The sequence below is a fragment of the Anguilla rostrata genome, chromosome 12 (assembly GCF_018555375.3).
Source record: "Anguilla rostrata isolate EN2019 chromosome 12, ASM1855537v3, whole genome shotgun sequence".
NCBI classification, from domain to species: domain Eukaryota; kingdom Metazoa; phylum Chordata; class Actinopteri; order Anguilliformes; family Anguillidae; genus Anguilla; species Anguilla rostrata.
This window is the reverse complement of record NC_057944.1, coordinates 15120054-15146330: the sequence shown is the minus strand read 5'-3', so window position 1 is coordinate 15146330 and position 26277 is coordinate 15120054. Positions and strand designations below refer to the sequence as shown.

Sequence of the window (26277 nt, the reverse complement as noted above, 5' to 3'; positions counted from 1 at the left end):
GATCCTAAAACAGTAATTCAGCTGTCTGAAATCTTTTGGGTATTTTAATGAGTCCATTAAACTAGATGGGAAGACTCCTGTTTGCGTTCGAGCTGTTTGTTGAAGCATCCATCTGGAGATGATTGTCTTTGGGTGCTTGCCAGGGTCCAGTAACTGGGAGAGATGGCTATTAATACACCCCGATCAAGGGACACAGCCAAGGGGGCAGCCAGTAGACAAGAAACGTCTCTGGGAAAACGCAAACTGTAAATAGCTGAATTCACTGGTGCACAGCCTGGTCACAACCTTCCACTGGCTTTCACATACCACACTGGCCCACCGGCTCCAGCCCCGCCAGCATTGGACGGCCCCAGAGGTCTCTCACACAGTCATTATGAATATCTGCAGCGCAGCATGGAGTGAGGAAGTCCCCAGGGCTGCCATTCCCAGCCTTGTGAGTGCTCCGTTTCCCAGAGTTCTCTGCTCTCATCAGCTACCAAGCTGTCAATCAGAGAAAAGGGACCTATCTGCTCTGGCATGCAGAGTTGGCTAGAGGGTGTGCACCTAGGCAATTCTCAGCTGGACAGAAATACTCAATGTTTGTCATTAAATTCCAATAAAATTCCAATTATTGCTGTGTTATGCCTAGTCACACATATGTAAGTAAGAACAGTAACTAACTATGCAGTTCTAATTGTATAAATTTAACTGTGTGAAAATTGTTCACAATACAGGGTAATCTGCCACTGGTCATTAGTGGATGGTGTAATAGTAATGATATTGGTGTTATGATGATCAGATTGTAGCTTTTTCTCCATTCAGGCTCTGAATGAATTAATCTATGTGTGAATCATAAGTACAGCCCTGGCCAGATTTCATGGCTGCAAATGTACACTGTGTTATGTGAAGGTTAGTTTGTGTCACTTTCTGCTATGCCACCTGCACTTGCTTGCCAGTAGTACTGTAGCTTAATCAGGTACACACCTATGATGCATTCACTTACAGGCAATTTTACACCTTACTGGCAACACTTTCCTGCAGGAGGGCTCATACCGACAATGAATGTCTCTCGGATAAGAAATGCTAACCTGTGGGTGTCTGACTTGTCATTTAAAGAGTAAGCACTATATAACGTCACCCCCAATAATATTAGACCAATTCTTTTTAGTCTAGAGGTTTTTCATTAAATATAGCTGAACTTCTTTGTTTGGCTACAAATTTGACAAATTGATCAGTCCAGACTGAAACACCTGAAGTCATGCCAGAAAATGACTTCTGTGATGTGTGACTCAATAGGTGGAAGACAAACAGTTCTGCTTATTTTAACTTTAGGTTGAAAAGATGGCAGAAATGGACAAAAACACATTATCAGTCACTTAGATGACTTGATTGATAACATAATCGCTGATTTTGAAAGACAACCGCAAATACAGCCATTCAGGTTTGAGCCAGAGGTGATCGGAGTTAAAGGATTCTTCTCAAAGCCAACAACCACAGCACTTTTTGGAAATTAGCTTTTCTATCTTGCCCAGATTCATACGAGAAGACTAATACCAATTTTCTGCGTCCCTGTGCAGATATTAGAGGATATTAGACAATACAGGCTGCATGCTATAAGTGCTAGCTCTATCATTGATGGCAGATGGATGGCACTAGCTAATTAGCTCCTACCTTAGGATCTACTCTAATCCATCTCTAGCCAGCGGATTAGTCTAGCATCATATTGTTGATTTAACTTGTTTTTAATTAGCATTATCTCAATAACTTTTGCGCATCAAGCTGTTGCGATATAGGCTAATTCTTTAATGGAGAAGGGGCTAGCTATTTGACAGTATCTCACCTCCTCACTCAATCACATCACAAAATATGACGTTGGCCATTATTCAGAAAATTGTTGAAAAAGGGAGGTGGGGCAAAAAGAGTAATTTGCGATTTGATCCTTTAGGGCTTATTTCTTGTCTTTATTTCAATAAAATTATGTTTATTAACATTGTGAATCATAAAATAGGACAGCTTCTTCCATTTGGCTGTTGTATTTAATTTTGTGTAATATCTGGTGCTTACCGTTTACAATGCTAATGTAACCATAACTCTAGAAAACTGGAATCTCCCCTAAGCTTGATGGGATAAACCCAATGTATGATAGTGTCCAGGCTTTAACCTGTGATACCTGGGCTATAGGGCCAGCCTGTGACTGTGGCAGACCTGGGTCAAATACGTATTTGTTTTGGATTCAAATACTTTTCTGTGCTCTGTTGATCTTGCCTGGTGTAATTGAGCCAGCCAATATGACCAGAAGGTGGGATTTGTACTTTTTGAGAGTATTCCATTGGTTCCAATACACCAGACAAGATCAGTGAAGTGTAGAAAAGTATTTGAATCCAAAACAAATACGTATTTGACCCAGGTCTGGGCTGTGGTGAGTGCCTTTCCCTACACAGGAACCCCAAGCCTGAAGTTCTCATGATGATTAATTGCTTAATTATGGTACCATCAGGAATTGCTATGGAAACTGCTACACCCCAAAGTCTGGCCTTGTTGTCGGAGTATCCCCCCAACACAATCCATGTCATTGTGACGGAGTCTCACAGGAATGGGCATCCAACTGCCCCTTTCGGTTAGGGTCCCTCCTCCCTGCCACCCCCTCCCACACACATTCACACACAAACATCCCCCTCCCCAGTGCCTGTACACAATGTCCGCCACTCATTCACTCAGACACACAATGGGATCTTAGGCACTGGAAAGAATGAGTTATTTTCCCTCTTCCTTCCTTTGGTCTATCTTCCGGACTTGTGCTGGAGTTTCTCCCCACTGATAAATCAAGATAACACCAAGACCCCAATCATTATTCATGGGAATGCTAGGTTTACAAAAACACACCTATGGTAACCCCCAATAATCATGCTAACTGTGGATTTCAATGAACACACTTATCATTTGCACAGAGGCCAAGATAAACCTCTGAGTTGTAAAATGTAATAAATCTGAGATTATCAAAAATATGCTTTGATAAATTAACTGTAGTGACCATATTTTATGGAGTTAGGCTGTTATACACTTCTCTTAGTCTGTAAGTTTGTTTAATTCTTTCCCAACATTATTGTCTGTCTCTCTCTATCACATTTTTGATTTATTCAGGTCCTTGGGAATGGGGGGCGGGGGGGGTGTGACCGAGTCCCTGATTCCCGGGCCATGTCCGAAACAGCTTACTTGTCTACTAATTGAGTACATAAGTTGAGTACACTTCATGCAAAAGTTGTTAAGTGGGTGAAATTGACTTGAAATGTAGTGTACTTAAAACCCCTGGATGATATACTTCTTTCTGGGGTTTTGCTGAGTGTATGCAGCAGCACACTTTTAAGGAAGTAAACCATACCATACCACCATTTTTAGGAAGAGGGCAAGAAAGGCTTACAATGCTTCTGCAGTACTGTTGGAAATTTTTTTCCTCATACTAAAAAAACATGCACTAAACTGTAAACAGTATGTTTAGTAGACAGTGCATGCTTTGATGACACAGTAGTTAGGAGGCTGCTTAGTACATGGTCTCTCTGCCCATGCTCATCCTGCCTCTGCCACCTAGGGTTGTTATGGCTCTTGGAGTAAAAATTTACTTCATTTGCATATGTTAATGTTTATTGTGGTAATATGATATACCAAATATTTCCACGACATAAGCTCTAACAAATGTTTTCACAGGTCAGTCCTGCTTGGCAACATTAGTCTTCTGAAACAATTCCCATAAAGCATCTCAACCTCAACAACAACTCATGCACATCATAGACAAAACTTGCAATGACCTGTGGAAGCTTGTACCTGCAAGTAGCTGCACACGTACTGTATATGCAATTAATTTTGAAATTGCAATCATCCTGACAAGTGTTCAAGCATAGTAATCCCAATGTAATATGCATGTAATATTAAACTGGAGTGGAGTTCTTCATAACTATGTAATTGAGAGTAATTTGTGAAACCTTCAGGAGCACTAGCTTAGAAGGTAGGGCATTGCATGTGTCATGTGTCACATTATCCCCTGCAGATAGAACAAATATGATTGTTGTTTTTAGTCAAACTGTTCCTTTAAGAAGAGACGTCTCCAAAAGATCAGAACTACTGGGCTGGAATTTGAATCCAGGACCTCCTTGCTGTGAGGCTACCCACTGCACCACTGTGTGACCCTTCTTCACCTGAATGAGGGAATGTGTGAAGCAAAAGAGAGCATTTTGAAGGCTATTGTGTCCTCAACCGGTGACTTCATCCCCTTAACCATAAAAGGACATGGCTGTACTCAATCAGTCATTTAGCCAGCCAAAGATAAAAGTCCCTGGCTTTAACCCCTTTGCAGATGCCAAATCTGGCCAATCCTCGCCCATTTAGGCGGTGTCCTATTTAAGACTTTACAACACTAATTATTTTATATTAATTATTTAGATATAAATGAAGTGTCACAAATGCAATTATCTTGGTGAAAATGCAAATATTTAATTTCTCTTTTAGTTTGAAATGAAATATTGAGAGATCACATATATAAAGCAGATAAAATTTTACATAGTGCATTGAAAAAAAAACTATTATAAGAGAATATTGTGAATTGAGAATATTTTGAATATGCTGATGGGGTGGGGTATTTTACATAAACCTCACTCAATGGACCTCAATCAATGGATTAGTGAACTACATAACGAATGTATTTATTTTCTACAATCTTTTTGACCTGCTGGTGCCAGAGGTTGCATGGGGGGGGGGGGGGGGGGGGCAGGGACAGGAAGGGAAGTGTGACAGGTGGGGTGTGACAAGCCATTAGTTCTTCTGTGAGCATATAGTATAAAGTATATGGCATTTTACACCTCTAATAACCTATAATATCATTTGGTTACCAAGTGTCCTTTTGGAGTCTCCAAATAGCTTTTTGGAAACCTGCCTAGACACAGCTCAGAATAAACAATGCTGAATGCTCATTTTTGATGGTATTGTCATCAAATTTGAACCAGGATTTATCCCGCATTGTGGCTGCATCTGCATTGTGTTTCTAAGCCCACAAGACACAGCCACAAGCATCTGTACCCACTAAAAAAAAAAGAAAAAAAAAACATTTTTTAGTTAAGAAAAAAACTTGCACTGTACTTCTGTTACTTTGTTTCAGTAATTTATAGTAATTCTGACTCTTGGAAAAACTAACTCCTAAGGGTTACCTTTCAGAAAAGACCAGTAGTCAAAATAATTCAAGAATAGTAACCATTTTATTTTGGGTATATCATTTTCAGTTGTGTGTTAAAAAAGGGGGTGATATATAAGGGGTTAAGCCTGACAAGGAAAAATACCAGTGGATTACACAATAGCAAGATGTATAACTTAGCAAAATAACAAGATTGCAAATGCACACAATCTCAAGAGCAATTATGGAGGCATTGGTGCAACAGCTGATCCAGAGAAATCTAGCTCAGAAAAACCTTAACAAAGAACAGCTGGATGAACAGAGACAACAAGTAGCTTCAGAAAGAGCTGAATCAGAGCACTAGGTGCAATTTAGTTAGGAAAATGGTGAGCAGTGTTGGGTTGAATGGCCTTTTCTTTATGTTATGTCAATTTCAAAATGTGACACACCCACAGGAGAGCTGTAGTTGAAGTCATGAGGATCAAGGCAGAATTGACCCCAAATACTACATTCTAAAACTTAGCGATGCTGATGACATCAAAGCTTATCTCCAGGTGTTTGAGTGGATGCCATTGAGGGAACAATGGCCATGTGAGAACTGGGAAGGTCTAGATTCCCTTCCTGTCAGGAAAAGCACAGTGGGTCTATCAGGACTTCAGAGCAAGGAAAAACCTATAATGTGCTGAAAACTGATATCCTTGCATTCTATGGACTGAATTTGTTTTTGCATGTATAGAAATTCAATGATTTGACTTTTGAGGCCTCTGTTTCCCCTAGAGCTCAAGTGTATGACCTCATAAGATTGGTAAGGGGTTGGCTGAGCCTAGTTTGCTTATGGTATTAGTAAGTGAAATGGTGGACTATTTTCTGTGTGCATTTCATTATACCATGAAAAAGATGGTCAGTCGCTGAGACCTCTATATGCTGAATCAGCTCAGGTGGATCTGGTGGAAAGTCACCACCACTCTGTTAAGAGAAAGAAAGCAAAGTGACTCTTAAAAGTCCTGTAAACTGATGAAATAACCTCAACAGAATGAGAATAATGGAGCTAGCACAACCTGAAAAAGTTTGTGAGGAGGAGACTAATGATGGGCTAAGATCAGTGGTGGAGCGAGGAACGGGTGAGGCTGGCTTGGAGTTTAACAGAAAGGAGGGAATCACTGCCTACTGTAACATCCACTGATGGTAAACAACCAAGGCCCAATGATCTCCTCACTTTATGTTGTGACCTCACCTGCCATTGTGGTGAAGTAGCACATCCCTCATACTAACGGGGAAGGAATGTGTCATTTGAGTTATTTTATGAACTTTAATTATTGGTTTCTCATCTTGATGCAAGGAGTTTATGGCCATGATCTCAAGCTTAATTTTTGCTTGTAAATGGCCAGTTAGAGTTCCTGTCCTCCCTCCTATAATTGTTAAAATTCCCTTTCAACAAAATATTGCAACTGCTGTTGCTGTCAAAGCCCAAAGCAGTGGGCTGTAACACCCTTCATTTGGCCGCAAATGAAATATTAAGCAGTATTCAGTCACAGTTGTCAAAAAAAAAGATTTTTGTGAGAATGTTGTGGGAATAAACTTTTCCTGTGTTATTTGTGTGGGGTCTCCACACCCATGGTATACTGGTATACTCTTAAGTTGCCCCTGGCTTATGATTGATGAAGGATGGGATGCCAGGGCAAACTACACTGTTTCTCTGCTATCATCTCACAGCATAGCCGCTGGTGTCAACACCTGCCTCATTATCATCACCACTGCCCTTATCTCTTCCCCCACACACACCCCCACGCACACACACCCAGCTCTACTCTCCTCCCCAGGGATGCTACGATCAACCTGCTACCGTGTGGCTTAAAAAATACACTATAGGCACACAGCTACCACTGAAAAATGTAACAACATGTCTTCATTTAGACTTTCTGTATTTATTTATGTTAATTTTTACATAACAGCTGTAACACTTCCCTACTTTGAAATTACATGACATGCTAATGGGTCACTCTTCTGCACACGTCGACTTTCTATCATACATACAGCTCATTTTCATAAGAGAACAGCTGAGTACCTCAATCACGTGGTGACAGTTGGGAATATAAAGATAAATATTTGCATTGACATTAAAATATTACATCTATGAGCCATTGATTGTGTGTCTTCAGAAGAGGATATGCATGCTGCTGAAGACATTAGAAACAAAGACAATCCTAAAAGGACTATCGTCATCTGGCAGGGCTATATCCATCTTGCTTACGTAATGTGTATGAGTGGGTGGAGTCTGAAACTAAAAGTGAGATCAGAGTTGTACTTGTCTAATGTGTCATTTGTTTGGATCAGCAGCTTAAAAAAAGATTTCAGTGGCCTACCCCTTGCTCTGCCTAAGGGATGTAAAAATGCATTTTATGTATGGGGTACCCTTACAATCTTTCATTAATCTGGCAGTTCACAGTTTATGGGGACCCCCACCAACTGTGAATTTAGCTGAAGATGATAGATAAAAGGATCCAACCACTCTTTAGCACAAATCACCCCGAAGAATCCCAATCAGGCTTTTTCAATCTGGAATCATTAAAATTAGAGGACTAAATGAAATTACCAGCTAATTTTAAAGCAGGTCAGTGCCTTGCGTGTGGTGACACGTGAAGGCATTAAATAGCATGTTTTCTCAGCTCATAGGATCAGCTGACTGCGTGAATGCCAGTCCTGAGGAAATAAGACATCCTTTCAACAATTTACCCTTTAGCCTGTGAGTGCATAACTGTGAAGATAAAACTTCTACAGATGGCCACACAAGGGAACTAATTTTGTAAATTGATGGTAGAATATATACATATATATATATATATATATATATATATATGTTGTTATATATATGCAGTTAAGTGCCATTTTGACATTTTAACAGCCTTGTCATTGTGTACTCCTCGTCTCCCTCTTCCTCACACACCCTAAAGTGCAGGTCCATCATCAGTTCTGTGTAATTTCTGGGCAGCAAGGTGTTGCATGTTGTCTGTGCCAGGTGTACAAACACTACATGCAGGCTATGTGGCGAAAGCCACACCCTTTCACACTGAGGCTGTTTGCACTTGCGCAGTCTTCACGTGGCAAACGGGTACTGACTGACCACTCAGAAGCAGCTGGACTTGTTGACATTCTGCATATGTCAGAGCCTTCAGATATAAACATCCCAAACAGTGCTGTTTGCAGTGCTTTATGTGTGCAGCCTCCCAGTACAGAGTTCTGGTGTTTGTGCTCTGCTCTTATAATGGAAACATCGTACCAAGAGCCAGCCTTTCTGGGGATGACTTTATTGGTCTTCTTTGACTGAATGTTTGAACAATCGATACACCTAAACCATTCAGAGTTACAGCTCTAGCGACTCGCTAGGCTGGGTCACTACAGAGTAAAAAACAGTGCAGTTACTTATCGATTGATTGTTTCCACTCCAAAGGTGGGTCTCGAAGGTGGAGAAATTATAGAGGTTTGTATTTATAAAGAAATACTCTGAGAAGATGTGGATACTCATGTGGAGGCGATATCTCGCCAGTCCTGCAGCTCACATGTCATTGCCACAGTCCCTCTTATAACTCTTAGAGAAGGTGACGGTCGCATATTGAAACAATGGGAGTTCTGAACGGCTGGCTGGCTATACTGCTGTTGTGTATTAATACAGCACTGTAGCCATGCCAGAGGTAAGTATGGCCCTGGGAAACACAGGAGCCTCTCATCATATCATGCTCCAAACCAAAAATACTCTTGACCGCAGAGCAATAAAATTTACCATCATTGCCCTTGCAGGACTCTGGCCTTCGTGACATTATTCAGAACCTTGGAAAAGAGCGCATTTCAATAATTCATTAGGGATGTTTTGTGTAATATTTCACTTATATTGATGTAATATTCAGAAGCAGTTGACACATTATTCAAACAGTATATTAAAATTTGAAATGAACAAGGCGATATGACTAGTTACTCTTTATACACCATTTTGTAAGGGATGTGATAACTTATTAGCTGCAAAAAATGTGACTGGGAATGTACTGCCCTCCTACGAGAATTACCGTGGGCTGGTACACATATTCTATGAGAAAAATCCCCCGCCCCTCTCTATCTTGCTGTCCAGCTCGTTATTATCTCTTACAAGGAGTGAGGACCGACCTCTACATTCTCCCATTGCACGGGATAAGGCACGCGGATCATGGCTTTCCGAAAAAAGACTTTCATCTTCGCGGGACTTTACGCGTTCCTCGCGATGTGGCAAGGCAAGTAAAAACAATTTAATGATAACCAAGGAAAGACATCTATCGCACAATTTTTGTCGCGTTTGCCTGTAGTTTATTAGTTGCAAACTTTGTTGTGCATATCGCGAGAGCTGCAGTCATTTGATTATCGGCGCATAAATGATGGACTTGGAACAAATAAGGAACTACATTGAGAAATTAATATGTATTTTTAATCCTGCCTTATAGAAGCGGGTAAGCATCATTTAGCCTTTTATTTTATTTGGTTTTTATTGTGTGTTCTGCAAATGTGACCATTTTAAGCGCTAAATTACCTTTAGTAGCCAATGTAAAATGCATGTATGTAATATTTTAAAGCGTCGGTGAATTAGTGTTGCTTATAAACTTTTCTTTTTGAATATTAGAAATAAAAACAAAGTTGATGACATGACATCAGTGATAAATGGAAAAACTTAATAGCTTACTGCAGCACGCGCATTTCAATAAGGCAGTGTAATAAATGTCCTGCATTGCTTTGGACTCTGCTAATTTATTATTGATTAGAACATGATACATGCACGCTGAGTATACCACCAGGATCAGTTTATTCAAATTTTTACTTTTTCTGACAGTGGCGGTTTTTCAGAATCAGGCTGGGCTGTTTGCTTTCGCTACCATAAATGAACATTTAATAATATAAATGTGTAAGTTCCTAAATTTACAGGTTTGCGCAGTTTGAAAGAAGTACAGAGATGGACACATGATTCAGCTGAGTGGTTAATCCTAAGGTATCTGCAGGGTGTGCATTTCCCATGGTACAGGTGGGAGAGTACAACGTGAAAATTGTAAGCAAAATACAGAGATTCTTGTGGTCTTCTCTCTATTATTTTTCATGCAGTTTTTCACGGTTGCTCTCCGCTTTTTTAAACACTCAGTGGAGATTAAGAAGCATGGTTCTCTGTGCTGACTGTCTGAACTGAGCCTTATCCTCAGGAGACTGCACTCTTTTGCCTACTGTGCTCTTAGTAGCGCGCAGACCACGAGACCGTGGTTAAATATGATCTGTACCATCAATGCCTTGTACTTGCTTTCATAAATTCTCAGATGACTGTGAATTGTAAGTGTTTATGAGGACTTACACAGCAAAACAGTCTAAGTGTTTATCAGACAGTCTTATGCTACAATCTTGAACCATTTATTTTATTTAAATGCATTTTTATATTGTATTTCTAAGCACTTTCGTTTGATGTGATGGTCAGTCTAAACCCTAAGGAGATGTAATGATAATTAGGTTCAGATTTTCTGTGGCTGAATTAAGGCGGAGATGCAGTAGCTGTGCAGGGTGTGGCACTTTGTCGGGGCTGTTAGTGAACATGTTTGGATAGAGAGATCAGAGTTCCATCTCTTGGCCCGCTCGCACATTCTGTTTCAGGTCATCCGTGTTTGTCTTCCTCCCTCTGTATCCCTTGCTCCATCCCCTGCTCTTACCCTCCTTATCTCTGAGCTCATTCTTTGCTTTTGTCCCTGATCTCACATTTTCCTTCCCTCCCGGCTCTCCATTAGCTGCAGTCCTTCTTCTGCGTGCTTTGGCTTCACTGGGTCATCCCTGTTCTCACCTCACATCCCCTGCTTGCGTCAAGAGTGCTGATGGGAGAAACAAACTGACTGAAAGGGCTTCTGTGGGATGGATTTATTGCTTTGGCCACCAGATATGGAGGCAATAAGTTTCACCAAATTTGTACCTGAGCTGTCTAAATAGAAGACTGACTCTGCAAGCCAGTTTCTGCTATGAAATGTAAACGGGATTGCTGTTAAACACTATTGCACATCAGATCAATTATAGATCAGCTTTGGTTTAGGCCTCTGAGGTTTACCACACTGTTACTATCACACTGTAATGGATATACCCAACACACAGCCACAAGCACACATGTGAACCCTTTGTCTAAATAATCCCAGTCTCTTCTTGTTGGTTTTGAAGTTACAAAAATGAAAATGTTTCAAGATGAAAAATTATCACCTGAGCAAATTATTACCTGGAGTTTTAAGCTACCCAGACAAAAAAGTTTCAGTCCATTGTGTGCAAGTACAATCTGTGTGGGCATACATTTGTTTGAATGGGTACGTTTGTGTTCCTGTGTGAAGTGAATTTGATTCTGCGTTAATGTGTGTTGTGTGTGTAGATGGATATCACTAGTATGTACATCCCCATGATTCATCAAGCTTTCAGTCAGTGACATAATTGACAACCTCTGCTTCTACAATGTCATATAATATTTAAGTCTCTGACGTGATGTGCCAGGCATTAATTATCACTGTGCCTTTTCGATTACTCACTCTGCTTTGCTTTACTGGAATTCAGCGGATGCTCTTACCTAGAGCATGCAAACACAATCACAACGATCCCAGACAGTGGGCAGAAGTTCTCTAGAGGGGGAAAGTATAGTCCCAAGAGAAGAAGCAAATGCAAGAAGTGCACACCTAATTGAAAATTTCACAACTATGCTTCTGAACATTGAATTAAGCTATATGAAAAAGAACAAAATGGCCCTAACAAGTACTAAACTACTTCAAATGAACAACAGCAAAGAACCATTCTGAAAACAAAAAAGTTACACCTTCTCTGGTGGTCTGACTCAGTAAAAGTGCTAGAGAGGGTTGGGGTGGAGGAGCCAAGGTGCAGTCTGAATAGGTGTGTGTCAGAAGATGGCTAATGACTCTGCTGTTTTTACTGCCATTGGAAGCTCCACCCACCACAGAGGGGCTAGAACAGACAGCAGACATGACCGGCAAGTGCAGACTTGGAGAGGGGGAAATGCCGGATGTCCCAAGGCTGTCAAACAGAAGGGTCTGGTTGGTGTGTACCGTCTGATGATCTTCGGAAGATATGAAGGGGCAGTCCCCTTGCTAGCCTGGTATGCTAGTATCAAGGTTATAAATTTGGTTCAAGTGGTTACAAATGGCCAGGGGAGGGCAGTGGGGGATGATGTGGGAGTGTCTTAGGAGGTCGAAGACCAGGCGAGCAACAGTGTTCTGGATGTGCTGCAGGGAGGCCAGCAGGCAGAGAGCGGCAGTCGTGACAGGGCAGAGGACCAGAGCCTAAACCAGAAGTTGGGTTGAGTCTGGGCTGAGGAAACAGCAGATTCTCCTAATGTTATAGAAAAATCTGCACACCTGTCTTACCACCATAATGTTTGGTGTGTTGTATCCCTTATAGCACCATTGCAGTACCAGTGGTGTCACCTAGGTTGAAAGAGAGGTCATGTAAGGGGGAAGACATGGCAGGGATGTAGGGCATCTCAGTTTTTGTCAGGCTGAGCTTTAGGTGGTGATTTTATTTTCAGCTCAAGATGCCATTTCGGCAGGCTGAGATGCGTGCAGAGACCTGTAGGAAACAAAAAGTGGAGTGCCATCAGAATAACACTGAGATGAGTACAGATGACGGGACCAAGGGGTTTGATGTAGAGGAAGCAGAGAAGAGAACCGAGGGGGAGACCTGGAGGACGACTGTAGAGATGCTGTGGGGTGTTGTTCTTCCAAGTTGCTGGGGGTGAGCCATACATCTAGCTAGGGAGGACATAGGAAAGGGCAGTGCTGCCGATATCCATTTCAGACAGGGAAGACTGGAGAATGTGGTGGTCAGTAGTGTCAAATGCCCTAATACAACATTAATGAAATGGACATTAATGTAACATTAACCGCACCAAAAATGAATTCCATTTGTAATTGTATAAGACCTCAGTACGCTTTAGCTGAAAATTGCAGCTGCGTCTGCAAGGCTCGTACATTTGATAAAGTTCTTAGTTTTCTGTGATATGGGCTGGGTTTACATAGCTCATTTCCTTCCACAACAGACAAGATCTGTGTTTGTCACCTCATTCCAGATAATTCACACAGGGTCTAATCAGCTCCTACATTTACAGTAAATATAGGGATTATTATGGAATCTTAAATTATCTTTTTTTACTGATTATACTATTTAAAGATAAAAAGCTTTTTACAAAAGCTTTTTGGATCAAATTGTATAAAGCTGTATAATAGTCTGTCAACACTGAGAGCCAATAAGTTTTCATTTGTAAACAATTGTGGTTGCTCAGGGAAGCGATGGTTGCCTTTTTGACAAACACATTATCTGTAAGCAACAGAAAAATTGTGCCTGTAAAAATCTATATTTTCTCAGTTGACTGCCAAAATTATGCTAATTTGTGTCCTTTTTATGTTAAATGTTAGAAATATATAATGCTCAACTTAGACAATGTTTTAAGTTACACAGAAAAATAATAAACTACACTCTAGAAAGCTTAACTTACTGAGGAGTGTACCTGTTTTCACACATGAAAACAGCCTATGGTTTATTTGATTTGTTTTGCTTTAATGTCACTGTTTGACTGTATTGTCTTTTTTATTTTGGTCTTGGGAACTTGTGTCTTGTGTTTTGTATTTGTATTTAGGTCCTCCTTGGAAAAGAGATGTCAGTCTCACTGGGGCCTGGATAAGTAAAACCAAAGGCAGCCTTGTAAATATTCTGCTGAATTAAGTTTAGGAGAATAGAGAAAAACAGAACTATATGCCTGATGGGTAATGGAGTTACTTATGACATCAGAAATGTTTCTGGATGAATAGAAATAACAAAAGGCTTGTATGTATTTTTGATGTTTTAAACTTTTAAACATTTATTTACGTAGCACTCCCCCACTGTGAATCCATGTGTAAGATGTAAATGTAAATGTTCTAATGTGCATTTACACATTAGGCACATATATAAAGTTAATTAGGGAGATAGGAATTTTCTGTCATATGTGAATTTCACTTCTCAGGAAGTTAGAAAAGTCCTGCTGTGATACACAGACCCTCAGATATGCCCGTGTTGGAGTGGGAGAGTCATGTAATAAGAATGTCTAGAGAATGTCGTTCCCCCGACACAGACCAATTACCAGTTCAACTTCGCTTTGGAATCCTGCATTGAAGGCTCGCGTGGGCCTTGTCCCACTCCAGCCAGCCGAATCATCTTGCTGTGTGTGTATAGACAGCCTGAGAACAGCTTCTGACCTCTGAGAGTTACACAGAGGCATGCTGTTCCCATTCCTGAAGGCTGCTCTTGAATGATAGCGCAGCAACAAAGAGACCGCGCTTCTCTATCAGAGGGGAACACGTGAATGAGGGCAGTATATCTGCAAAGCTGTGCTTCACATGGGGGCTCTTAAATTCACTGTGCTGCCATTAGGGCCTGGATGCCACAGAGGGGTTTAGGAACCGTAAAGTAATGTACAAACCTTTTAATGGTGTTGCAGAAGTCTGCCATTATGAGCCATTCCTGTTGGTGTCTCCTTAATGCCAGTTAAAGTTGGAGATGTGGGTTTTTTCATCCTGTTTACTTAGCACCTGGATGTCTGTGTCAGTGCAGTACTGCATTCAAATGGCAGGGTCGTGACCTGTTCAAACAGGAAAATACCCAGATTTAATGCTCAGGGGGAAACCTTGCAATTAGTTTGAGTCTCAAACAATAGTGAACTGGATAGATTCTCTATTTTCTGAATGGGTGGTGTCAAGGTTTATATAATGTGTCCAGTTTGTTTATTCATTTTGGAAAAAAAAGCTTGTAAGTGTTTCTATTTTTATTAGCACACCGCACAAACATGTCTCTTTCACATGGAATTTAATTATAAACTATTCTTCTTATGAAGATGTGATTGTGTTTTAAACATCTGTAGTTTGTCAGCATAGCCAGGTTTTTATTTTACACCCCTTTGGAAACGAGCTCTCAGTCCATTTAATTTGTTCATCCCTTATTTTGATCAACATGTCATCCTTTCGTGGTTCTGAGATTACATATAACACAAGGATATAACTGTAGATTTGAGATTGCTTTTCCCTTGGGCTGTAGAAGTAGTTGTGAATACTCACTGAGTTTTTGTCTTAACTTGGTTGTGGTAAGCCTTACCACAGTCAGGTTAAACCTGTGTGTGGCGACTGTAGAGTGAGGTGTCTTCGCCTTCATCTGTGAAATACACTAGCTACTGTACTGTTCCTACAGCTGTATGTCAAGACATCTTTTTCTTGTATTTTCATGTGCTGTGGGGTCATAGTGCTGTGGGAATGTAATCTCAATTGGCGTGCAAATATATTTGAATGAAAGAAAACTACTGATCTCTAATACTGACCTCCTGCACTGCTTTTTTCATCCCTTAGTGGCCAGAGCTGGTTATGTGGCCACCACATGGCCCCATTATCTTTACGGAAATCCCCCTCTTAAACCGTCCCCTGGCCCCCCACCCCTTGCATTTCTGGACACACATGCAGTGCATTGTGTTTGAGCTTTCAGTGCTGCAAACACAATCCTCATTGTGATACTCACACGGTAAAAAGATCAGTATTAATTAAACTCTTTATGTGAGTTTATTTGAATCCAAGCAGAATCAAATCTGCTTTATTAGAGTGAAATGTTCTCTATCAGAGTGAATTTAACACTGGACATTTGCTGTGAATTCAGGAATTTTTGAATAGATAAGAAATACTGTACTTGACAGGCTGACCAAAGCAAGGGTTGTAGGTCATCTTTGGACATGAAGCTTATGCGACTAACGTGACTCTTGACAAGACAGTTATTTGACCCCAATGACCACAGACTCTCTATGGAAGTATTCATCTCTATACAGACAACAGTACAAACTTTTTCCACATTATGCTAAAGCTACAAAAGATTCCAAAAATCAGCAGTAGTTACCCATAGCATATTGTTTTCAGTAAATAGGATTGATAATTGATCATCAAAAAGCAATTAATAATTAAGTTGCATCCTGATTTCCTTTGTCAGTTCCATTATTTTCTCTCATCTCATTGTAACATTTACACAGTATCATCACATCGGAAACATCTGTGCATAAATATGATAAGTTGTCTGGGCAGCGTTGAGGTAAGACAGTTGGAACCTAGGTGAGGGTATGTTTGACTTCTCTGTGGTGCCGTTTGGCCTCTGAGTGAAACCAACAGACAGTGACCGGTGCTTGTCATCCAAGGAGACCCTGTTTAGAGGCCAGTGCTGTCTGCTTCATGTGTGGGAGTCATTCATAAGGGGCATTCAGATGAAAAATTCCACTCCAGGTCCCATTAACAAAGGATTTTTTTGTGAGGGAGATTTGCTAAATTGAGAAATTACATATTCATTAGAATCACATAAACAGTGTTTTGTTTCCTGCTTGCAAAATGAAAAGCATCTTTTTTTTGTAGTCCTTGTACACTGTGTGCATGCTGTGATTGTTGGAAGATGAACTGGCAGTAGGAGAGTAAACAAATGAATCACAACAAGATCTCTGGTCTTCTGTTTGTCAGTAGGGATTAGTGTTTGTCAGTGAGCACCTATCTTTAACAGCAGGCATTAATCTTGGCACAGTTACAGAGTGTTGGTCTTAGATTTGAAGGTTGAATTTGTATTGATCTGTACATGTGCAAGAGAAGATTGTGTTTATCCTTTATGTTTCTTTGGGAGAGAAGAGAAGGGAAGTTATCCAGGATTTACTTTGTCATTATAGAATTAAAAAATACATCCTCCATGTCATTCATTTCATTGTTCCACTTGGTGCAGCCAAGATTTGGAATAATTCAGCATTTCAACAGACCATGCGAACATTGTGTGTTTGCTTAAATTTGTCTTTTATTAAAGTATAGCTTGGAGGCTAGCAACTGAGATTACTTTTTGAGATGATAAATAAAAATTCCTATTCACAGAGGCAGAGGAGGTCCTGGCAGGGAAAGAATCCTTTAAACAATGCTTTCCTTCCTGTGGACTGATACTCTGTGTGGTGCAGAAAGTAAAAAATGACATCAGATGTAGTGTATTGTTCATTAACAATATGTTTAAAAAAAAAAAAACTAATTTAACCAAATAGCATTTGGTTAATCACATACAGTTTAGTACAGTGTCCTTGCAGCTGTAATCATGAACACAATAACAAAACTGCTTTCACAGTATTTCATTGACTCAGATTGTAGTGTGAAGGAAGTGTGTTGTGCCTGCATAGACTAACAGCAGGGAATATGCAGGCAGTATGTGTGTGTGTGTGTGTGTGTGTGTGTGATGATTCCTGTGACTTGGTAGTGCTGGAAACAGGAATTCTGTTACCTATTAGAATTCATACTACAGAGGAAAAACAATGATCTGTTTGAACATGTGCCCAGTCTTCTTCTCTGTAGTCCTCTCTGTGTGTGATTTTTCAATCAAGAATCTAACTCACCAGTTTTGATTTTTGTTCATTTTCTGAGTGGCACCAGACTGACAGTTTGCAGATGACTGTTCACATTTCTGAGGACCAGCTTGTGGGACTCATGGGTCTGTATTGGTGGAGAGAGTTGCCAGTGCCACAGGCTAGAGAAATGGTTCTAAACTACCACTGTTGTTGTTTGTTGCAGACAACTAAAGAGCAATAACTGAAAAAACCCCCCAGCTGCACACACCTGGAGCTTAACCCATTACAGACAGGGTCTTGAATAACTGAAACTTTATAGCAGAGTAACTTCCTGAAACTCAACCACTTCCCCAAACACGCTTTCATGCTTTCTGCTTGCTTTACCTTCCCATCCTAGCCCTCACGGTCACTGAAAATGCCCATGCCTCTCTCCAGACCTGGGTCGAATACAGATGCCAATCAAATACATTTCATTTACAATATATTTTTGTGTGAGTGTGTATTAAAGCTATTTGCAAATAAACCAGGGAAGACCAATTCCTTTTACATCATGTATTTGTAAATAGAACAAATACTTTAATTTAAAATAATTGAAGAAATTCAAATGATTCAAATACCATTATAAAGATATTAATACAAAATTATTAAAATATCTATTTGTTCTGTATACTTACTTCAAAGAGTTTTAGAATATTTTGAATGAAATGTAAAATACAATTCATGAGATATGACAGTGTTTCCAAACTCGCGGTTAGCTCCCCCCTTTCTATATGTATTGATCATGTGACTCCAATCCCACTCTTGAAAATCTGAAACTTTTTGGCCTCCACCCTCTGCCAGTGAAGAGAACAGCATGCCTGGTTACTGAGCACCCCTGATATTAATCAGGCACTTAGTGCAGCTACATAAAGGGCCTGCTTGAGTGGAGCAGTGTGGAATGTTTGGTGCAGTGTTATTGGAAAGCTGTATTTTGTGACGTGTATTTGCCTGTGCAAATCATGCAAATCATGATGGAGCAATAAGATGCTAAAAGCCTTGAAGAGACTAATAACTGTGCTGTGACCCTGTGGATATACCTAAGACAGCTTCCACGACTGTTCAGCGACTCTGTGGATATACCTAAGATGGTTAATGTTAATAAAAGAGCATAACATGTTTATTAATATAACAGATACACAAGGAATTCAGAAAAATACAACAGGTTAAGTTAGACATAAAACAAGTCATGTTTTTTGGGTCAAGGTTAATCAAGGGCAATGAGCAGCTGGTCATCACGTCACCTCTATCTCTGAATTCAGAAAGGTGATAGCCATAGGTTTGAAAACGGTAAAGCCATTTCTCCCCACACAAAAACTTTCCTAATTCGGTGGGTATCCGCCCAATCTGGCAAAACTGGTTTGGGATTACAGTTCATTTCCAAATTCGATGCAATGGGGTGTAAACAGCTAAAAAAACTGCAATTTGCCCCCGTGGCTGCTGCAACAAGCAACTTCCTTTCCATTCCCGTCCTCATGGTGATACTGAGAGCAAACTTATCTTCAGCACAGCCTTGTGTATTGTGGATTAATGGAGGAATACGATGACATCACAGAGCCGGAATGCTTCTTTCGATAAGGACCATCAAAGCTGAGCTCTTATCTCTCTCATATTGGAATCTGTTGTTGATGTTTTGATATGTGTGCTTTTTGCTGCCATTAGATGTGTCCTATTATAGCTGGCCATTTTCCCTTATTGTTTTTTTCTTTCTTCTGTCAGTATAAAAAGGTTTTAAATAATTCATTTGTGCACATTTAATCAGTTCAGAGAGCTGGCGGATGGTGGACAACGGGTGGAAATATGGAAATGCAATAGTCTCCTATAAGAGTCAGTCTGTGTATGAGGAATTGCTGGAGGTAGGCAAGGCTGGTGGTATAATGGGAGGTATAACACTACATATTCATAGTCCATTTTTGCACAATTTTATGTAAAACACTGCATATTCTTCTCTTTATAAAAAGTATTGGCTAGTTGAAAATGGTATTAATGCTTCTCTATTAGTTTCCCATGAACTCAAGTGAATGATGACATACAGTACTGTGAAAAAGTCTTAGGCACCCAAGATTTTTAAATATAATATATAGTATATATTTGGTCTTAGATGTTTATTTTTTGTTTTCTGCATTAGTGTGTCAGTAGAAAAGAGCAAATTTGAGATTTCCAAAAAAAATGAAATTTTACAGATACATTTTTGTATTTTGTTAAAGTAATATTTTAAGTAATAGACTACTAAAAACTTGATCAAGGGTCTCTGGGATTACCTGGAGTTCCAGAAGCAAGCAAAACAGCCAAAATCTGCAGAAGAACTGTGGCAAGTTCTCCAAAATGCTTGGAACAACCTACCAGCCAGGGTGGTCACACCAAACATTGATTTTATTTAAAATATAAATTTAAGCACACATGACTGTACATGTGGAATGATACACTGTACAGTATGCCCTTTTAAGTTTGATCGTTCTATTATGTTATGTAACATGTAACTAACCTTCTGGAAGCTGACTAATAATTAGAAATTTTGTGAGTTAAAAGGAGCTCAATCAAAAAAGCACATTAAGCCAACTGTCTCAGGTATAGCAGGCCAGCTTTGTGCATGGAACATCATGTTGGCAAAGGAAATGTTGGTCCTTTTCTATAAGGCGCAGAGATATTTAGGCAATAAATACGTAAGTAGTACACACTTCATTGCATGCTGCTCGTAGCCGAATGTTAAAAAGAAGGTGCCTCTGTTCTCAGTTAAGCAGCAGGCACATGAACCCCTTCTGTAGATTAGAGCAGCGTGACGACCGCAGACAAATCAGATCAGTATTTATAGAGCAGCGGAGATAGTCAGCCGGCCTGGTGTCTGTGCCCCGGTGGCTTCACATCTATCAGGTGAACGGAAAGAGAGGGATTACTGTTTCAGAAGAGCGGCTGGGGAGGGTGAAGAGGAGTTGGGGGGTTGTGGAAGATGAGGTGCTGAAGAGAAGAAGAAACAGGTGGGCAGAGATTGAAGAGGAGTTTGGGAGAGATTTAAGAGGAGGCGGGGGAGAGAGGAAGAGGAGGTGGGACTGGGTGGTTGTGCAGAACCAGGAATACCTTGCCCCGCAGGGAAGAGAGGAATTCCAGCCTGATGCCGACACAGGGTTACTGTGAGACACTGCCCCTGGCATTGGTCTGTCTTTTCAGTTGTCTTCTGTGGGTTTGCTATCTAAACAGAAGATTTTCGGCTAAATTTCCAAGCCCCCCACCGCAGGCTGGACAGCCAAGTATGTCAATCTTCCACCACAGACTGAAAACAAGCCTGTTTTCACTGTCTCTTGTCTCAATAAAACTCTGAAATCAGAGCCTTTATTACAGATTTACTGTCCCTATATACATATGCTACATACAACACTATGCTTTCAAATCCGTTTTATACTTAAAGCGCAACATCTTCAATCACCCGCTTGTATGGCGCTTAATATTTATGTTGTAAATTTATGTACTGACTGCTACGCTGAGTTGTGATACTGATGTCTTGACATTTTCTCTGGCACCATCTAGAACTTTTTGTGCCCGTATTTTGTAAATCAGTCTGAATGAGAGCGTTTGCCACTAAATGCCTCAACATAAATGCAGTTTTTAGTATAAAATTGTAGTAAATTTCAGTTATTTGGTGCCTTCTTTCTTTTGCTGTCGCTGTAAATATTAAGTATTAAGAGAGAAGCCAACAGAAGCTTAAAAAGTTTAGTTTCTGTTTTGAATTGATCATTCATCATATCACGAATCCTCACTGATATCACCAAATTTTACATTACATCCAAATTAATGTGGTTTCTAATAAAGTTGTTTCTTGAAAATAGACTGGGTTGCAGTACAAGTCTTGGAAAACCCAGAACAAATGTGTAAATTATGCCCTGAAGCTTGTTAACTGCAGAATTGGTGTAATAAATAGACACGAGCCCCAGATTTATGAGATGATCTCAGGAAGTCATGTACCCACAAAACTACAGCACAACGCATGATAGAGAGTGAGCATATTTGCTGTACACACATGTTCTTCTGTCCGCTGCATATCACCGTTAGTACATAATTCACTGCTCTCTCGACACTCCTGACTGGCTGAAAGATTGTCTGGCGGGGTATCATATTTTTTTGTTTGATTTATGTTGCACTCAACCTCTTAGCCTTTGCTCCCAGTTCAGAAACACACAGGCCCTTTCTCTGTCTCACACGGTCCGGATTTATGAGCTGGGAAAGACTCGTCAGCGTAGGAATCCCCCTGCCCCCCACAGCCCACGCTCTCGTGTTGACGGCGCGGCCCATCCACCGGGACAGACGGCCACTCTCCCGCTGTCAGGCCGAATGGACGGCCGCCTCCGGCCCATGTGAATGCCTGATTGTGCGTGGGGGCGGTGGCAGCTCGCGCCCGTGTGCGGTGATTGGCTGGTGGAATGTGATTGTGTGCTGTGTGAAAGGGCTGGGGTGGAGGGCCCTGGCTGCCATGTAGGGCCCGGATGCCAGGCATTCCCCGGAGGGTTCTCCCCCGCTTTGGCTGTGGAGCCTGCCACTCCATGCAGGGACCCTGCTGCTAAACACCGCCTCGGTCTGAATCACAATTAACCTAAAGCCCCCCACCCATGGTAGTCTTTTTTCTGTTGCTGCTGCTGATGATGTTCATAGAGCAGTGTATTGAGTCTGTTTGGAGGGTACTCTGTGAGTGATCAATGTAAATGTGATGGATATGTATACATGTAAGTGTATATATAGTACATAGAATGGGGTAATGCTACAGTGTAGTGTAAAGAATGGGGTAATACTAGTGTGTAGTATAAAGAATGGGGTAATAATACAGAAGAAAACCCTTAAGTGTTTTACCTGACTTTGCTGCCGGACCTTTTTAGTGTATCTCTCAAAGAATCTGCAAAGTGCTACATGTTATTGCATGCCTGCTGGTGATGCTTACAAATAGCTGGCAGTGTACCAATTCCTAATTCTTATTAAAGTTCAATTAAAACCCCAAACCTTCCTGCATGAGGGCATCTTGGAAGGGATTATCTAATGAATCTCAGTCAATATTCACTTTGACAAAATATGCATTCACAATAATTGTAAACAGTATTACACATAAATTTATGTCAATTGTTCTTGTAGCCGAAGAGTCAAAGTATTTTAACCCCCATCTCTACTGACCTAAACAGTATAAATAAAAAATAAACAGCAGACTAGGCTCATTCTGAATTTATATACACTACACTACACTGCCCTGTTCAGTTAAATCCTTTACATGTTTTAAAAGATTCTCCTGCCATTATTAGCAAAGTATTTAAGAGCTGAAACAGAGAGAGAAATATTGCTCTTTGCTTTTCTGTGCCACCAAAGGAACTATAGGGATTAATGATGGCCAATTTATTACAACGTTGTCAGGCCCCATCTTACCAGCGATATTATTGTCTGCAGAACAGAGCTGGGTCCTATGTGGACACAGCAAGTCAGAGTGAGGCTTGCGACCCATAATTCAGCTCGTAAATCATCTGCTTCCATTTACACACGCTACCTCATCTTCCCACATTCAGTGTTTACTTTGGAAACACGTGGACTAAAAAATGAAAAGCATGTACTGAGGTACAGTCTTTATGTGGGCTACACTTTGTGTGTGTGCTCTCTATAACAATTCTGTCATCACAAAAGTCATTTTGCAGTGTGTACCTGTAGGCTTCTGGTCTGCCTCATTGATTAAAAAAAAAAAATTGTGGTTAGCTGTCTATTTTTTCCTCAGCGAGACAAAGGAGATGATCGAATCAAAATAGCCAAAGTCATCATGCACTACAGGGAGCCAACGGGACTCAGTTATTGCCCTTTAAAGGGCTTTTTGGCAACAATAGCATCCATTTACATCTGTGAGCTGGAGCCGTGGAGGAAAGCGCTCGTAAGAGCACATGCTGAGATCCTGATCCTGTCAGAGAGAGTTCCTCTGGGAGGCTACTGTTTGTGTAAGAGTGGAGACTGCTGTGGATGCTGTTCTTGGGATGAAAATGGAAATGTTGATGCGATTGACAGTTTTATGGGGTAGATTTTTGTTAATGCTGTTATTCGTATAAGAAGTGAAATGATTGGGAGGTTTTTTGTGAAAAGCACATTCCTGACTCCATAGTTATTTGCTGGTTAAATAATTGATGTTGTTTCCTGAAGCACTGTAGCCCCCTGCTAATCCCGTGTGCATTAGGAGCCTTTCAACCTAATGTGACTCGGACAGCCCGCCTCCCCCCCCCTCCCCCCAGCCTCCTGCATCAGGTGCACTCAGCACCCCAGTAAAGTAGCACTTTATCCACGGCTGTGTGTCTGTATTCTGCCCCCACCCCCCTACGAAGCTGGTGTTTATCTTGTCTTCAGTGGTGCACTTACAGTATGCATTTCCTGTCTTGTTTTTATCCAGCTTTGTAGAGTATTGTATCTATATTGTGGAGTATTTATCTGTATTATGGAGTACAGTTTTAGCCTGTGGGCAATGGCTGCCATTTGAGCGATGGTGCTGTCTCAGTGACAATGTGGTGGGCCCTTATATTAGCCGATGTGGGTTCTAACAGGTTTTCGGGTTTGAAATGGAAAGTGAATTTGGGCCACAGGAGGGTTGGATGGACGCAGTAAAGCCCTATCCATATTTGATGGTTGGCAGGTGTGCCCTGTGCCACCACCTGCAGTGTTGGAGGGGAGGATACAGTGGACTCTTCTGCAGGACATGTACAAAACGCAAGGGGACCACCCATGTTTGCTTGAAACTTCACCCATCCAGGTTGTTTAATTCAGTGTGTTCAGGCACAGAACCCACAGACAATAGAACCAATTATTGGGGACTAATTTGCTGATGTGGAGAATTCAGGGATCTGGTTTGTTTTCCTCAAAGCCAATCAGTGCAACATGAGCATCTGTGCTATCAAGAGTATCTATACCATTAGGTTAATTAAAAATTGCATTATAGCTGTATCATTTTTCATTTTTATTTTGTTGTTTTTAGAATGGTGTTTCCCTATGACAGACAAAATCAAACTTAAATTTTCATCTGAAACCTTTGAGGCTGATTAATAAAGTTGATAAAGCTGATCTGAACGTCTTGAATTTTTTCTGATCTCCGCGCTATCGCCTTTTGTTTCAAGGATTGATCAAGACTAATGTCTTACTTTTCAGTTATGTTGCATTTTATGGAACATTCCTACATTTGTTGTCGCTGATCAAAACATATTGGCGAACAAGAATCCCTGTGTATGTCAAATAATATCAGTATAAATTTTCTCTTTCATATAAACAGTGAATACAAAAATCTGAATATCTCTTGGCTGCTTGTGTAAAAATATTCTGTATTCAATATAATGGTACAATTGAGAAGAGGTCATACATGTATATCTAATGAAGATTATTTAAAAGTGGAAGGCAGCCATTATTACGCAGATTTGGCATAGTGTTAAATGATATAAAATGCTGTTTTGATGTAGCATTTTGGTGTAGCATCAGCACACTGCACACTTTTGTCACTCCACTATAAAGCACGTTGTCTCTTTTTACCTTCCATTACAATGTAATATTCTTGTTAGCTTTGCCCCACTCATACATACATATGTGTACACACACTCCGAAGCGCTCACACTCTTTACCATGTCTCAGTGTCCATCAGCATTGATCCGTTCTAGACTGTGCATTTGCTGCCAGGAAGTCTGGCAAGGGAGTGTCTGTTGAGACTGTTTGACTATTAAGAATAATTTTGTAACTTGAGAAATGACAATATAACATGCACTACATGTATGAATCATTTTTATTCAAGAAAGTATTTCCTCCCAAACATAGTCTACCAGTGCCCATAATTTTACAGGAGGAACACAAATACAAAGACATCCTTTCATGAAAAAGACAATCAACTCATACGTCGGTGATGGAAGTGGGAAATTCTTTCTCACACGTCATTCCAGAATATCTCATAACTGCTCATTTGGGTTCAAATGTGGTAACAGGAAGGCAAGATATTAACAGTGTCACGTTCCTTAAACCGTTGGGTGAAGACTCTGTGCCTTTTATTGTGTACTACCTCTATTTTTTTGTTGTAAATCTGAGCAATCAGATGTGTGTCTGCTATGTGAGAGAGTTACTCTTTCTGTTTCCAAGGAGCAACAGAAAAGCTGCGAGCCATTCCGATTTTATCTCACTGGTGAAAGTGGTGGCTTCCAAATATTGCGCATGATGCTATCCATGGAGCTGGAGCCACCACGGCCAGGACTCGCTCCCAGAAATTCCACATTCCCAAAATAGACCCCATGTTCCCATAATAGATCCTGTGTGTCTGAAGGTAATTTATAGGTTACTTTCTTCAAAGTGATATATTAAAGGGAAAATCCCCGATTTTTATCTGTCTCGACTGTTGTTGTTATTCTTTTCCTGAATGTAAAATGCCCCCTCCAGAGACATTTTCTTTAGAAACATGGGAAATAAATCAGGGGGAAAACTAGCGCTCTGGGAGCAGGAATAGAGGGACATCTCACTGAGGGTGCATGGCCATGTCTCCATTTGTTGTCATTGCTTTTGCTTTTTTTAAAAACGGCTCATGTGAGAACTGCGCATGGGAAACTGACTTCATGCCAAGAGCCATTTATTGTAAACTATGACCCACTGAACAGAGCTTAAGAAAGATGAAATCCAGAATTAAACTAGCAGATATATATCTCACTATAATTATGTGCACTGCAGACACTAATTACAG

General features: G+C 40.6%; 1 protein-coding gene and 1 long non-coding RNA gene across 7 annotated transcripts in view; both read left to right on the top strand.

Moving 5' to 3' along the window:
* Positions 1-9237: 9237 nt before the first annotated feature.
* The window catches only part of mcamb (melanoma cell adhesion molecule b), a 35263-nt gene continuing 18223 nt past the window's right edge, over positions 9238-26277 (top strand). For all 6 annotated transcript variants that reach the window (XM_064302947.1, XM_064302943.1, XM_064302942.1 and 3 more), the window contains exon 1: positions 9238-9396. In XM_064302947.1, coding sequence (XP_064159017.1) covers positions 9333-9396 — 64 coding nt within the window. In that variant the 5' untranslated portion in view covers positions 9238-9332. The remainder of the gene's footprint in view (positions 9397-26277) is intronic.
* Positions 9408-24632, top strand: LOC135236516 (uncharacterized). Its single transcript, XR_010324596.1, has 2 exons — positions 9408-12211; positions 12699-24632. It is a non-coding gene; the product is annotated as an uncharacterized LOC135236516 (long non-coding RNA).